The sequence below is a fragment of the Scyliorhinus canicula genome, chromosome 18, assembly GCF_902713615.1.
Source record: "Scyliorhinus canicula chromosome 18, sScyCan1.1, whole genome shotgun sequence".
NCBI lineage: Eukaryota > Metazoa > Chordata > Chondrichthyes > Carcharhiniformes > Scyliorhinidae > Scyliorhinus > Scyliorhinus canicula.
The window spans coordinates 105,832,964-105,847,674 of NC_052163.1; the positions used below are offsets into that span (position 1 = coordinate 105,832,964).

The 14,711-nt window shown below is 45.5% G+C and overlaps 1 protein-coding gene across 15 annotated transcripts in view; it reads left to right on the forward strand.

Moving 5' to 3' along the window:
- LOC119953729 (protein unc-13 homolog A) overlaps positions 1-14,711 on the forward strand; it is a 482,106-nt gene that overhangs the window by 308,820 nt on the left and 158,575 nt on the right. For all 15 annotated transcript variants that reach the window (XM_038778280.1, XM_038778279.1, XM_038778281.1 and 12 more), the window contains one exon: positions 590-817. In XM_038778280.1, the coding sequence (XP_038634208.1) occupies positions 590-817 (228 nt within the window). The remainder of the gene's footprint in view (positions 1-589; positions 818-14,711) is intronic.

The window sequence follows — 14,711 nt, forward strand, 5'->3', positions numbered from 1 at the left end:
CTGAGTGGAAAATCATGAATGCAAATCTGTGTCTGATTAGTCTGATGATATGCTTTGGTACTAATATGCTATGTTGCAGGAAAAAATGTCTTTATCTTAGCATTGTATTCCTCACCATTTATCTCATAAGTCATTGATACGTCCTCAAAAACAAAACACATTCATCTAAGTCTTGTTGAACAAGTTATTTTTTTAGCACATCAATTTACATGACCTTGCTGTATATTAGTAAACAACTGTTCCAATATGCCACTATATTCAAAATGTTGTTAGATTTCATCTACTAGTACTAGTGCTACTACGGTGGCACAGTGGTTAGTACTGCTGCCACACAGGGTCAGGAATCTGAGTTCGATTCCGACCTTGGGTGACTGTGTGGAGTATGTACGTTCTTCCAGTGTCTGTGAGGCTTTCTTCCAAGTGCACTGATATGCTCTCGCAGTCCAAAGATGGGCTGGTTAGGTGGGGTTACGAGGGAGTAAGCCTTGATAGAGTGTTCTTTCAAAGGGTCGGTGCAGACTTGATGGGCCGAACGGCCTCCTCTCCATGTAGGGGTTGTATGATTCCATACTTCTATCTGTAATTTCAGGTGCTGCTGAAAAGAGTTCAAAACACGGTGCAGAAGATCGAACACAGAATATCATCATGGTTCTAAAAGATCGAATGAAAATCAGGGAAAGAAATAAGCCAGAAATCTTTGAGCTCATCCAGGAGGTATTTGGACTTCCAAAATCAGCACATGCGCAACAGATGAAGGCAATTAAACAAAGTGTACTGGATGGCACATCAAAGTGGTCAGCAAAGATTAACATCACTGGTAGGCTTTTTGAATTTTGTTAAAATAAAACAAAATGACTATGATTTTACCTCCTGTACAAATTGTAGTTGCAGATTGTACTTCCTGGGGCAGTCTTCCTCCCTACGAGTCAGGAAGCGAGAGTTGAGCTATTTCCTCATGTCGCATTATCAGCCCATTCACATGGAATTTTCATCATCCAGAGTCAATGGCAGGCTGTAGTCATGATTGTTATATTTAGATTTATTGTCACGGCAACCGAGGTACAGTGAAAAGTATTGTTCTACGCACAGTCCAGGAAGACCATTCCATACATGAAAAATATAGGACATACGATAAATACACAATGTAAATACATCGACGTAGACATCGGGTCGGGTGAAGCAGACAGAGTATAATGCTACAACTGTAGAGAAGATGCGTGGAGAGATCAGTTCAGTCCATAAAAGGGCCATTCAGGAGTCTGTTAAGCGGGGAAGAAGCTGTTTTTGAATCAGATAGTCCGTGTTCACAGAGCGTGCTTCAGACTTTTGTATCTTCTGCCCGATGGAAGAGGTTGGAAGAGAGAATAATCCGGGTGGGAGGGGTCTTTGATTATGCTGCTTGCTTTCATAAGTGTGTAGACAGAATCAATGGATGGGAGGTGGGTTTGGGTAATAGACTGCGCTGTGTTCATTGCTCTCTGTAGTTTCTTATAGTCTTGGGCCGAGCAGTTGCCATACCAGGCTGTGATGCAGCCTGATAGGATGCTTTTTATGTTGCATCTGTAAAAATTGTTGAGAGTCAATGTAGACATGCCAAATTTCCTTAGTTTCCTGAGGAAGTATAGGCGCTGTTGTGCTTTTAGGTCGTCACATCGATGTGGGTGGACCAGGGCAGATTGTTGGTAATGTGTTTGTTGGTAATTTGAAGCTGTGAACCATCTCCACCTTGGCACCATTGATGCAGACAGGGGCGTGTACGACACTTCGCTTCCTGAAGTCGATGACTAGCTCCTTAGTTTTGCTGAAATTGAGGGAGAGATTGTTGTCATTGCACCATGCCACTGGGTTCTCTATCTCCCTCCCAAAGCAGGGGTGCCTCCCAAAGCAGGCCTGAGGTGATAAGATGCCAAGGCTGGCAGAATGGATGGCCCACCTCTGTTTAGTGGGACATCAGCCCAGTTCTCCACATGGTGGTTAGGCCCCTAGCCCTCACACCTCACCCTGAGTACCCCCTCCATTCCCCCATGCATCCTTCATGCTCTCTCTGCCCTCTGTGTCCCCCTCTGCTTCCTCGTTGCCCTTTGCATCTTATGTGCCCACTACTATGCCGCCACATATCTACTATGTACAGAACCCATAAGCTTTATAACATTGGAAAATTTTGAAATGCTTAAAAAAAAAATTAAAAAGACAATCAATCACTCAAACTCCATTTGAAAAGAATTTCCCCGTCTTAGAAGCTTCTAACTGTTGACCAAACTCAGCCATTGAAGCTCTCGTTGAAAAAAACAATCTCTCCTCTCAGGTGCTGATTAATCTGTCAAAATAAACAAAACATTTAATCCAATTAGCTGGTCATAAAACTGTCAATTGAACAAAGCACACTTCCTCTCCATAGCTGTGTCAACAATCCCTGTTCCAGTCACCTTTAGCAATATAACATTGGGTGAAGTAGCAATTAAACTTCAATTAATCTCAAGGAACAAGAGACTGAACTGGAATTAATGTAGATATGTTTCTCACAATTATTATATTTCCCTGCTTCTAGGCAGGTAAAGATAATACTATTTTGTACATAATTATCGTTAACATTTTAATAATTTAGTTTCAGAATTTTAACATCACAGCTTTAACTGAATTTAACTTAACATATCCTAACTCACTTTTAGCATTCTGGAATCACAATCTTTGTGACATTCCTCTGTGGTATGCTTTTTCCATAAAGGCCTTTATGTACCTTGTGGATCAAAGCAGCATTGCTAAGATTCTGATTAAAACAAAACATTATCTGATGTTTTACATTTGTGCAGTTGCTTTGCATCTGCACTCAATTTAAAGATGACATTTAGATGCTGTGGCTGATGGAATGAGTTGAAATGATCCCAGGTTCCAACACAACTGACTGTGTGAAAGAAGAAGAAATCAGATTTGCAATGAATGAGTCCAGTAAAGAGAGCACAAGGGGAGTGCAAAATATTCATGCTACTTGCTGATTTGCATGCACACAAGCAAGGCAACCATGCTACAAATGCTGCATGCCTATTGGTCATGAAAGGTTGCCTTGGTGTAGGCAGTGGAGAGGAGTAAGATTCTATTTCCCTTCATTGGGGTTGGGGGTTGGGGGGGGGGGGGGGGGGGGGGGGGGGGGGGTTGGGGGGGGGGGGGGGGGGGGGGTGGGGGGGTTGGGGGGGGGGGGGGGTTGGGGGGGGGGGGTTGGGGGGGGGGGAGGCATAAGATGATCACACTGGATTGAATCAGGAGACCATGAACAGTGGTTACCAAGCATGTCTATGTGGGAGTTAAGTACCCAGGGTATGGCTGCAATTCTGAAAATGGTTATTAATCTCACTGGAGTTGCCAAGGTAACAATTATGACTATCTCTAACACCTCCACCTCCAGTCTGTTGTGTGGCACTGTATCAAATGCCTTCTGAAAGTCCAAGTTCACCACATCAACAGCATTACCCTCATAGACCCTTTCTAGTACCTCCTTAACAAACTCCAGCAAGTTGGTCAACACAATTTCCCTTTAGAAATACATGCTAGCTCTTCCTAATCAATCCACATTTTCCCGTGTGACTTCTAATAGAGAAGCTTTCCAACTACTGATGCTAAACTGACTGGCCTGTAATTGCAGGGGCTATCCTTAAAATCTTTTTCGTGCAAGGGCATAACTTTTGCAAGTCTCCAGTCCTCTGGCACATCCCCTGCATCTGGAGAATACTGGAAGATTATGGCTAGTGCCCCTGCAATTCCTATTCTCACATCCTTCAATATCCTTAAATGCATCTCATCTGGTCCGGTGCCTTGTCAACTTTTGTTACTGACAGTCTATTCAACACTTCCTCCTTATCAATTTTGAACCCGTCTGGTGGCAGAATTTCCTCAACTGTCACCATTGGTAAAGACGGATGCAAAAGGGACAGCACAAGGACACCTCAGAGGGCAGCGAGGCTATATGGGTAGAGATCAGGAATAAGAAGGTTGCAGTCACAATGTGGGGGGTTTACTACAGGCCTCCCAACAGCCAGCGGGAGATAGAGGAGCAGATAGGTAGACAGATTTTGGAAACGAGTAAAAACAACAGGGTTGTTGTGATGAGAGATTTAAGGGAATCCTTGGGCTGGATTCTCCGCCCCACCATGCCATATTTCTATTTTACCTCGCCAGCGGGATGCTCCGTTACGCCAGCTGGTCAATGGGGTTTTACATTGTGGGGCAGTCCCACGCCGTCGGGAAACCCCAGGGCTGCCGGCAAAACGTAGCATCCTGCTGGCGGAGGATCTCTAGTTTATCTCTAGTTTACTCTCATTAGTTTCTAATTCTCAGCTGAGACCTCCTGGTTTGTTCAAATGGATGTCTGTTACTTAGAAGATGATTTATCACATTGGTCATTACTTAAGATTGACTGGTGTCCATCAAATTTAGCTCAGCAGCTACATGCACAGTCTCATGAAAATAGATTTCTCACTCCACCACTGGCCGTAGATCTTGCTGTAATTAATTAGTTGATACATTCTTATTGCTGAATACACTGAAATACAATAGTCAATTCATTATATGAAACATTCACTGAAACAATGTCTAAATGTTCACAGTCAAGAAACTTTCATGCTTTACCTATGCGTTCAATTAGCACCTAAAACCATGAATAAATCAATAATTTATCACTATGTAATGTGTAGTGTTTGAATAAAGCAAAACATGGTGACTTCGAATTGGTGACTATGAAGTACAGTTGCACTACAGATTCTGCAAAGAAAGTTGGATTGAATCACAAACTGGAATGTACAGTACAATTCAATATGTTAATAAAGAAATGACGAATGTGTTTAGCCCGCTGTTGCAAAAATACTAGCAGTCCTGCAAACATTATGTTGATGAAGTTCCATTGTTGTAATTACAATAAATATGACATTTCAGCTTCAATTAATTGGCCAATTCCATAATCATAAAAGTCAATAGGAGCATTTTTATAAACATAAAAGGCACATTACCGTTTATGTAATAATTTAAGGTCTGTTGAACTCTGAATTTTTTCATGGTTATATTCTCTGCTGCGGGTTGATAACATTAAAATCGTCTCATGCATGCATTACCTTATAGATCAAACAACGGTTATAGTTGTGGTTACAAGATGCGGTATTACAGTGCAATGAAGGTCTAATATATTCTTCATGGAGCCAAATAAAATAAAAGAGAAAAGCTTAAAATAACTCCAATCTCACATAATTTTGAAATGTTTAATACATCGTATAAATTCTATATTCTAATTTTATATCCACTTTACAGTGAAAACGTATTTCAATGTAATCTTTACTTCATTGCAGCCAGTTGTTTATATATACACACACACACTTCATCTATTATATTGGCAGCACTCTGTATGAAATGAAGCCAGAAGTCGTAGTTTTAACCTAATGTTCTCTATGAGAATGTAGTTGGATGCTCAATTTACATCCTGTCTGAATTTTGGCTCCACTGAGTTCATTGGAATGCAAACTGAGCAAAATGACCAGAAAGGACCAGGGTTACAATGGGGACTATAATATCCCAAATTTAGGCAGCACAGTTCTAATTAGAAAATTATAGTGTACATACATGCACTAGCAATTTATGTACTGTATATTGTCTCATTATGTCTAATACATTGTGATTTTTATCACAGGATAAAAATGATGGAAATTCTTAAAGTGACAATTTGAAGTAGAACACTAAATTGATTTTTATGGGATGTGGGCATCACTGGCTAGGCCAGCATTTATTGCCCATCCCTAATTGCCCTTGAAAAGGTGGTGGTGAGCTACTTCCTTGAACTGCTGCGGTTCCTGTGCTGTAGGCACATGTACGGTGCTGTTAGGGTAGGATTCCAAGATTTTGACACAACGACCGAAGGAATGGTGATATATTTCCAAGTCAGGATGGTGAATAACCTGGAGGTGTGCCTGCAGGTGGTGGTGTTCCCATGTGTCTATTTCCCTTGCCCTTCTAGATGGTAGTGATCATGGGTTTGTAAAGTGCTGTTAAAGGATCCTTGATGAGTTCCTGCAGTGCATCATGAAGAGGACATATCCTCCTGGCAATGTTTGTTGGTGGTGGAGGGAGTGAATGTTTTTGGAAGGGATACCAATCAAGAGGGATGTTTTGTTTTGGAGCGGAGTCAAGCGTCTTGAGTATTGTTGGAGCTGTACTCATCCAGGCAAATAGAGAATATTGCATCGCACTCCTGACTTGTGCCTTATAGATGGTGGACAAGCTGTATGAAGTCAGGAGATGAATTACTCACTGCTGGATTCTTAACCTCTGACCTGCTCTTGTAGCTACATGGCCATCCCAGTTAAGTTTTTCTCCTTATTTTCATTGACTCCAGTTTTGCTAGAGTTCCTCGATGTCACACTTGGTCAAATGCTGCCTTGAAGTCAAGGGCAGTCACTCTCACCTTACCGTTGGAATTTAAAAAAAAAACATTTTTATGGGATTTGGGCTTCGCTGGCTAAGCCAGCATTTGTTTCCCATCCCTAATTGCCCTTGACAAGGTGGTGAACCGCCTTCTTGAACCGCTGCAGTCCATGTGGTGTAGGTACACCCACTGTGCTATTGGAGAGGGAGTTACAGGATTTTGACCCAGTGACAGTGAAGGAACGGCAATATATTTCCAAGTCAGGATGGTGAGTGACTTGGAGGGGAACCTCCAAGTGGTGGTGTTCCCATGTATCTGTTTCCCCTGTCCCTCCAGATAGGTAGTGGCTGTGAGTTTGGAAGGTACTGCCTAAGGAGACTTGATGAGTTCCTGCAGTGCATCTTGTAGATGGTACACACTGCAGCTACTGTGCGTTGGTAGTGGAGGGAGTGAATGTTTGTGAAATCAAGCGGCTGCTTTGCCCTGGATGGTGTCGAGCTCCTTGAATGTTGTTGGAGCTGCATTCGTCCAGCCAAGTGGGGAGTATTCCATCATAATCCTGACTTGTGGCCTGTAGATGGTGGACAGGTTTTGGGGAGACAGAAGGTGAGTTATTCGCCACAGGATTCCTAGCCTCTGACCTACTCTTGTAGCCACAGTATTAATATGGCTGCTCCAGTTCAGTGTCTGGTCAATGGTAACCCCCAGGATGTTGATAGTGAGGGATTCAGTGATGGCAATGCCATTCAATGTCAAGGGGCATTGGTTTGATTCTCTCTAATTGGAGATGGTTATTACCTGACACTTGTGCGGCATGAATGTTAATTGCCACTTGTCAGCCCAAACATGGATATTGTCCAGGTCTTCCTGCATTTGCACGTGGAGTCGCAAATGATGCTGAACATTGTGCAATCATCAGCAAACATCCCCACATCTGGCCTTATGTTAGAAGGAAGGTCATTGATGAAGAGCTAAAGATGGCTGGGCCATGTTTGAACCAAGGTTGTAATAATAATAATAACTTTTATTGTCACAAGTAGGCTTCAATGAAGTTACTGTGAAAAGCCCCTAATCACTACATTCCGGCGGCAGTTCTGGGAGGCTGAGGGAATTTAACCCATGCTGCTGGCATTATTCAGCATTACAAGCCAGCTGTTTAGCCCACTGTGCTAAACCAGCCCCTAATGCGGTCAAGAGATGAGAACGCCTAGTCTAGCCTTAATATCTGTAATGAACAGATTTTCTCTTCGATGTATGCTAACATTGAATAAAAATGATGGATTTAATTTTGAAATTGAGATTGTAGATTTTTTTTGTGTGGCATTTGGAGGATTCCAGCCATCACTTTCCATCTTTTGTTTACTTTTTATCTAATTTTTATGCTTAATCTAAATAATAGCTTCACTCCTTCTTCCCTATCTAAATATTTCACCATAAATGCTTTATTTATTTCTGTTCCTATACCAGAGCCTTCCATGTATGCAGTTATTTTTCTACAGCAAGGTTTTCATTTGAGATCTTCAAAAAATGTTACTAACCTTTTTACGGACTTCCTCTATAAAACATGAAGGCTTTTGCCAAATTCCTGGGAGAAGTTGCTTTTAACTCCGTTAATACAACTACAATTTTCATAGACTTTAGAATGGATTTTCCTGCAGTATGGTGACCAGAAGTCCTCTTCACAACCCATCGTAATCAACTCTAGCAGACTAAATAACACTTAAACTTTAGCTTCCAAATTGGGTTAAAACTGTAGTTGCAGGATATGCCTGACTGATTAGTTTTTTAAGGGTGCAAAAATGCGGCAGTTGTAGTAGTGATGCTACATGACTATTTCCATTTCACAGATGTGAGAAACATTTAGGGTGGGATTCTCTAATAATGGGGCTATGTCCCCACGCCGGTATGAAAAGTGGCGCCAATCACTCTGGCATCAACGGTGCCTGATAATGGGGAATGCTCCCCTTCCTAGGGGGCTAGGTTGGCGCTGGAGTGGTCCCCACAGCTCCAACAGGCGCGGAACGGCCACGTATTTCTGCGCATACGCGCCGCGGCCGGTATTTCCGCACATGCATGGGGGTTCCCCTCTCCGCACCGGCTTCTGGGCAATATGGCAGAGCAATATAGGGGCCCACCGTGGAGTGAAATAGGCCCCCACGGAACCAGCCCGCCCGCCGATCGGTAGGCCCCGATCGCAGGCCAGGCCACAGTGGCCCCCCCGGGGTCAGATCAGCCCCGCTCCCCCCTCCCATGACGGCCCCTGCAGACTCACCTTCCAGGTCCCGCCGTGTGGGACCTGAGTAACCCACGCCGGCGTGACTCGGCCAAACCCATCGGCCACTTGGCCCATGGGGGTCCCGAGAATTGCCGGGTGGGGGCGCTGTCAATGGCCCACGGCCGGCATGAAGGGAACCCCGCAGGTGCCCGAGAATCAGCGGCGGAGAATGGGGAAGCCGGCGTCGGAGCGCGATTCTCGTGTCCCCCCCGGGGATTCTCCAACCCGGTGCCGGTCGGAGAATCCCGGCCTTAGAATCTATAATCAAGCACTACTTGGATTTAACAACATGTGGGGCAGAATTCTCCCAGCCCTGGGCCAGGCCAGAGAATCCTCGTGAATGGGCCACGCCGCCCTGACGCCGGCACCCGATTCTCCGCAGAGCGGAGAATCGGCACCATTGCTGCTGGCGTGGTTGGCGCGGTCGCGGGCCACTCTACGTGGCTGGCCAGCCGATTCTCCGGCCTGGATGGGCCGAGCAGCCGTAAGAAAAGAACAGAGTCCTGCCGGCGCTGTTCTCACCTGCTCTCAGCCGGCAGGACCTCGGCGCTGAAGGGTCGGGTAGCAGCCTGTGGGGGTGGAGGGCGGGTCCGATCCCGGGGGGGGCCTCCAATGTGACCTGGCCCGCGATTGGGGCCCACCGATCGGCGGACCGGCCTCTGAGGCTGGGGGCTTCCTTTCCTACGCACCGGCCCCTGTAGTCCTGCGCCATGTTGCGTGTGGGTCCGGTGCGTTGAAAGAGGCCACTGCGCATGCTGTGCCACTGCGCATGTGCGCGTTGGCGCTGGCGCAACTGCGCATGCGCGGATCCCGTCGCGCACAGTTCACGCCAGGATCGGCAGCTGGAGCAGAGCAAACTGCTCCAGAGCCGTGCCCATCCCATGTAGGGGCCAGATTTAGTCCTGGGAGCGGCCCGTTCGCGCCGTCGTAAAACTCGACGGCGTTTACGATGGCGTGGACACTCTGCTGCAGGATTGGAGAATCACTCAACTCATGTTCTGGCAGGACCTGGCAGGTAAGTCGGCGGGGGCGGTCATCGGGAGGGCGTGGGGGGATCCGATCCCAGAAGGGGCCCCAACGGCAGCCTGGCCTGCAATCGGGGCCCACTGATCTGCGTGCGAACCTGTTCTGTGGGGGCACTTCTCCCGTCCGCGCCGGCCCCTAGTAGGGCACCACCATGGCCGGTGCGGAGAAGAGAACCCCCATGCATGCGCCAGTCTGCGCATGCGTGGAACCACGCCGGCGGTTCCGCGCATGCACGGATCACGCTGGCACTTCGGCGCATGCGCTGGAGCAGCGTCAACCCCTCCGGCATCCACCTAGCCTCCGAAAGTGCGGAGATTTCCACACACTCTGGGACTGTTGATGCCGGAGTGGTTGGAGCCGGTTCTCCCGTCGGCGTGGGCACATAGTCCCCAGAAGGGAGAATCCCGGCCCAGATTCGCAAAGTGCTCAAGACATCAAAAGGACTTGCTGGACAATTTATCAACTTATCCAGAGCTGATTTAACTGTATTGAGATTGTGGACATTCCTGTTCCCTGATCTGTGAACATCTGATTCACAGTCAGGCAGTATAAAGAAGATCTTACCAATTGCGAATGGACACTGTAAATATTGAAGTGAGTTCTGTGGCTACAATATTTCTGTACTCTTGATCTGAATCAAGGTGCTGGAATATAACTTACACCTGAAACTGGACATTAGGGTGTTTCTTCTTTTTTTTAAATGATATTGATAATTATGATTTAAAAAATAACCAAAAAACAAAACTATTTAGTTAGTGAGATAGAAACCCAGATTCTAATATGTACTGTGCATGCACTGGCCAAAGGTAATGTCAAGTCAAAAGCAAATATGGCAGACCTTAAAGTTTCATTTTAATGAGATTGTCTTTGGAGAAAAGAACTGAAGAGAAGCTGACTGAGGGTGGAATTAGCATCATGTGGGACAAAATTATATTCAGTTGACTAAGTTGTTGTTTCCAATGTGTGGGGGATCCAGGGTTTACTTAAATGAATCCTGGAAGATTGTCAGACTTCTGATAAATATCTGTTTGGAAAAGTGCGTGGGAACTGACTAGCTGTAAGAGGTTATCCCTTTACCCTATGCATATACTTCTCAGCCTTGGCACAAAGCAATTAGCTGTGGAGGGTTGGTGAAAGTTTTGCGACTGTGATTGTAAAAATGAGATAGACTTCTATTATTAATAAAATAACGACTTTGCTGAGACGATCGACATCTACCTTAAGGAATTGCTGGAGCACTGATGCACGGATTATTACTACAGACACATTGAAGAATTTTCTGTGTCATGTATGAATAAAAGATCATTTCTTTTTACAGGAATAGGAGCTGGCTACTAGAGATGTCATAACTGAAATGTTCTTCAAACAGTTCAAATTAACACGTTTTATCTCATAAAAACATTAATTAGAACTAAATTATGCAGTCAGGAGGATAAACGGAATGATTAAATATCAAGTAGGATGCAGTTGGAATAAGTTGGACTTTTAAAAGCTAGAAAAGAAGTAATGATATATTAAAAAGGATATTAAAATGTATGTACTTTTATCAAAAATAAAATATATCTATAAATATATATAATAATAAAGCTTACGATATTATAAAATTCATAAATGCTGAACAAAGATTTTGATGCTCTCAATGTATTTTCACAAATGCAACACGCACGTTCCTACCATTTTCATATCTTGAAGCCCTGGCCCACATTGTTTATGCATATTTCTTCTCGGACATAATTTTACTTTTACTGATTCTCCTCTGCTCCTCCAGCCCCAGCAATCTAGTTTCTCCTAATTTTATTTACTTTCCCAACAAATGATTTTAAGTTGCAGATTCACTGTTGCTATGTTTCAATTCAGTTTGAAATGGTGGAAAGTGACCACCTTGTTTAAAAATGGCCAGTGGAGTAGAGGATTTGGACCACCAGGGCATTTATAAACTTAGGGAGGGATACTTTAATCATTCTTGAGAATGCAGACATTTTTGCTCTCAATACATCCAAAGCTTGATGGCTGGGCATAGAGCTTTGCATGTAAGCAGGTCAGGACATGTATTATACTCTCTTCTGGCCTTGAGAGCTTGACCAGTAGCCAAGAATCATCAATCTTGTGCTGTCAAGTTGGAACTTGATTCAGTATCTTCCAGTAACAGCCTCATGTCCCGACTGCAATGTTGACCCAAAACAGAAGTACAAGTTTCAAGGTACTTAGTCTGCAATGGTTGCAATTTATAAACACTATTTCTCCAATATGTTAATTATTACATAAGTTCCTCCATACTTTATTTGTAAATAACCTGGTCATCTCCCTTTTGTTGACAGAAAATTGTCACTCATAAGGTGAAATATATGCATGGGAAAATATCAGATATGAAAATTGCAGGTACATCATGGCCGGAATTTTCAGTTTGGGAGACTAAGGGCTCAATTCACCCAAATGGGAACAAAGTCCCATAGCGAGCGTGTTTAGCCGCATGTTTCGCAGCGCCAAGAAACACGTGGCTATTCAACGCACTCCGATTGTAAAAGGGGCCTCAGTGGGGAACACGCGGCTGAGGCTGCACATAGCCCTGCTTTGTACATTTGCATTTCCGTTGGGGGCGCTATTTGGTAACCAAGTCAGGACATGCAAATGAGCCAACCCTCGACTGGTGTGAATTGGAATTCCCAGCCCAGTGGGTATTGTAACCACTGGGGCTGGAATTAGCGCCAAAGAGCCTGAAAGCTGGAGCTGTTATTAAGCGCTCCACTTACCACACACACATTGAAGCCATGAAGATGGCTCACAGTAGACCTGCCCCCCCCCCCCCCCCCCCCCCCACCACCACCACACACACACATACATACACACATACACAGTACTGGGGTCCGACATGGGCTCTCAGCTGCTGCCAGTGAGAAGAAAAGGGGCACCCTCTTCCCCAGGGTGGGTCACAGACTCCAGCCCGCCCTCCTGACCAGCGCCAGGGTGGTCGCAGAAGCTGTCAGCACTGCTAGCCTCACCAGGAAGAGACAGCAGGTGATCCTGAGGTCACTGGTGAGGCCTCTTGCATGAGAGAGACAGAGACCACAGAGAGTTCTGAAGGCCACAGTGCAAGTGTCCTTTTGTTGGGGTGAGCTCTGCAACTCTCCTACTTCCTCTGCAGTGAGCAGTGCTTCTGTGGGGCCCATACCTTATGGGCCACTGGTTAAGCTTGACCATGCCTAACCCCTTGATGAAGCAGCTGGGGTGGCCTGAGTGGGCTGCTAGATGACCAGGGGTTCTGTGTGCATTCAAAGGATATAGTAAGAAGTCTTACAACACCAGGTAAAAGTCCAACAGGCTTGTTTCAAATCGCTTTCGGAGCACTGCTCCTTCCTCGTGTGAATGGAGAGGTAGGTTCCAGAAACATTTATATGGACAAAGTCAAAGATGCAAGATGATACTTTGAATGCGGGTATTTGCAGGTAATTAAGACTTTACAGAGCCAGAAAGAGGGGTAACCCCAGGTTAAAGAGATGTGAATTATCTCAAGCCAGGACAGTTGGGAGGATTTTGCAAGCCCAGGCCAGATGGTGGGGCGGTGAATGTAATACGACATGAATCCAAGGTCCGGGTTGAGGCCGTACTTGTGTACGGAACTTGGCTATAAGTTTCTACTCTGCGACTCTGCGTTGTCGCGCATCCTGAAGGCCGCCTTGGAGAACGCTCACCCGAAGATCAGAGGCTGAATGCTCTCGACTGCTGAAGTGTTCCCCGACTGGAAGGGAACATTCCTGCCTGGCAATTGTAGCGCGATGTCCGTTCATCTGTTGCAACCATCCCCCAGCAAACCCGACAATTTTTGAGGGTTTTTCAGTGTTCTTTTAGCTTCCTGCTCCTCCTCCGCAGCCATAGCGCCCAGGCCCCACTTGTAAATACTTGGACCAATTGCGTCTGCGAAACCTCCGGCGAAGATGGGCAGAGCATGAATTGTCCAAACCACTAATGATATTGAAAGCCACACAAATGACGGTTTTGCATGGATCCGCTGGCGCAGGGCACAAACATTGATATCACCGCCAGCATGGGGCCAGAGCATGGTGTTGGAATCGAGAGCAAACTTTGATTTTTTTTGACTACTGCCGTTCTTTGCCCGTTCGCAATTTACATTTCCAGTGTCGCAAAGCGGAAAATCCAGGCTTGTATCGTAGGAATTTCTACTCTCCATGCAGGTTGTCAATTCCTTTAAAAATTCTAGGTAACTCCCATCCCACCAAGTGAGTCAGCTTCCCTGCAAGGTTTGCTACAGAAACCTTGATTGCTACAGAAACATTCCGAGGAGTAGTAATTGGCTGCAGACAGGCCTTCCGCCCCTCAATTGGGAGGAAGTCCCGCCTTGGAAAACTAATGGCATCTGATTGGCTGATAGATCTTCAATCCCAGCAGTGCTACTGGGAGCAGTGGTCACTGTTGCGAATGCAAAAGTCCCACCAGTCTAAGGGCCAGAGTTCACAATACCGTATAGTTTTCAAGGTCTCGTGCCAGAGGCAGGTTGGGAGGCACATGGATAAGGGGAGTGGCGACAGTGATTGCAAGGCCAGGCAGTGGATGGGGGAGGCAGGCAGACCTTGAGAAAGAAACCCAGCCTGGATAAGAGTGGGTTCAGTGATGGAGGTGCCCCCCAAGCAGGGTGATTTGCCTTGTCGCTGAACTCCTTTTCATCGCCAAAAATTTGCAGCCAGGCAGAGGAACAAGCCAGGTTCTTAAGTGATCAATAAGGTCTCAATTGGGCAAGGCTGGATAGGCTTCCCCCCCCCCTTTTAAAATTGCAGACAGGTTGCAGGAGGGCAACAAGAAAGTCAAATGGGGAGTTTTACTGGTCCCCCTGCCTGCAAACCAGTGGCAGAGGAACGTAACATTCTGTCCTATATTGACTTTTTACTAGATTATTTTTGTACAGAAACTCCTCAGTTATATCTAATAATTGATTCCACTGTTTTACATGAAAATCAAGTAATGCCAGTTGCCTTCAAACAATCTGACCTTCGGGTG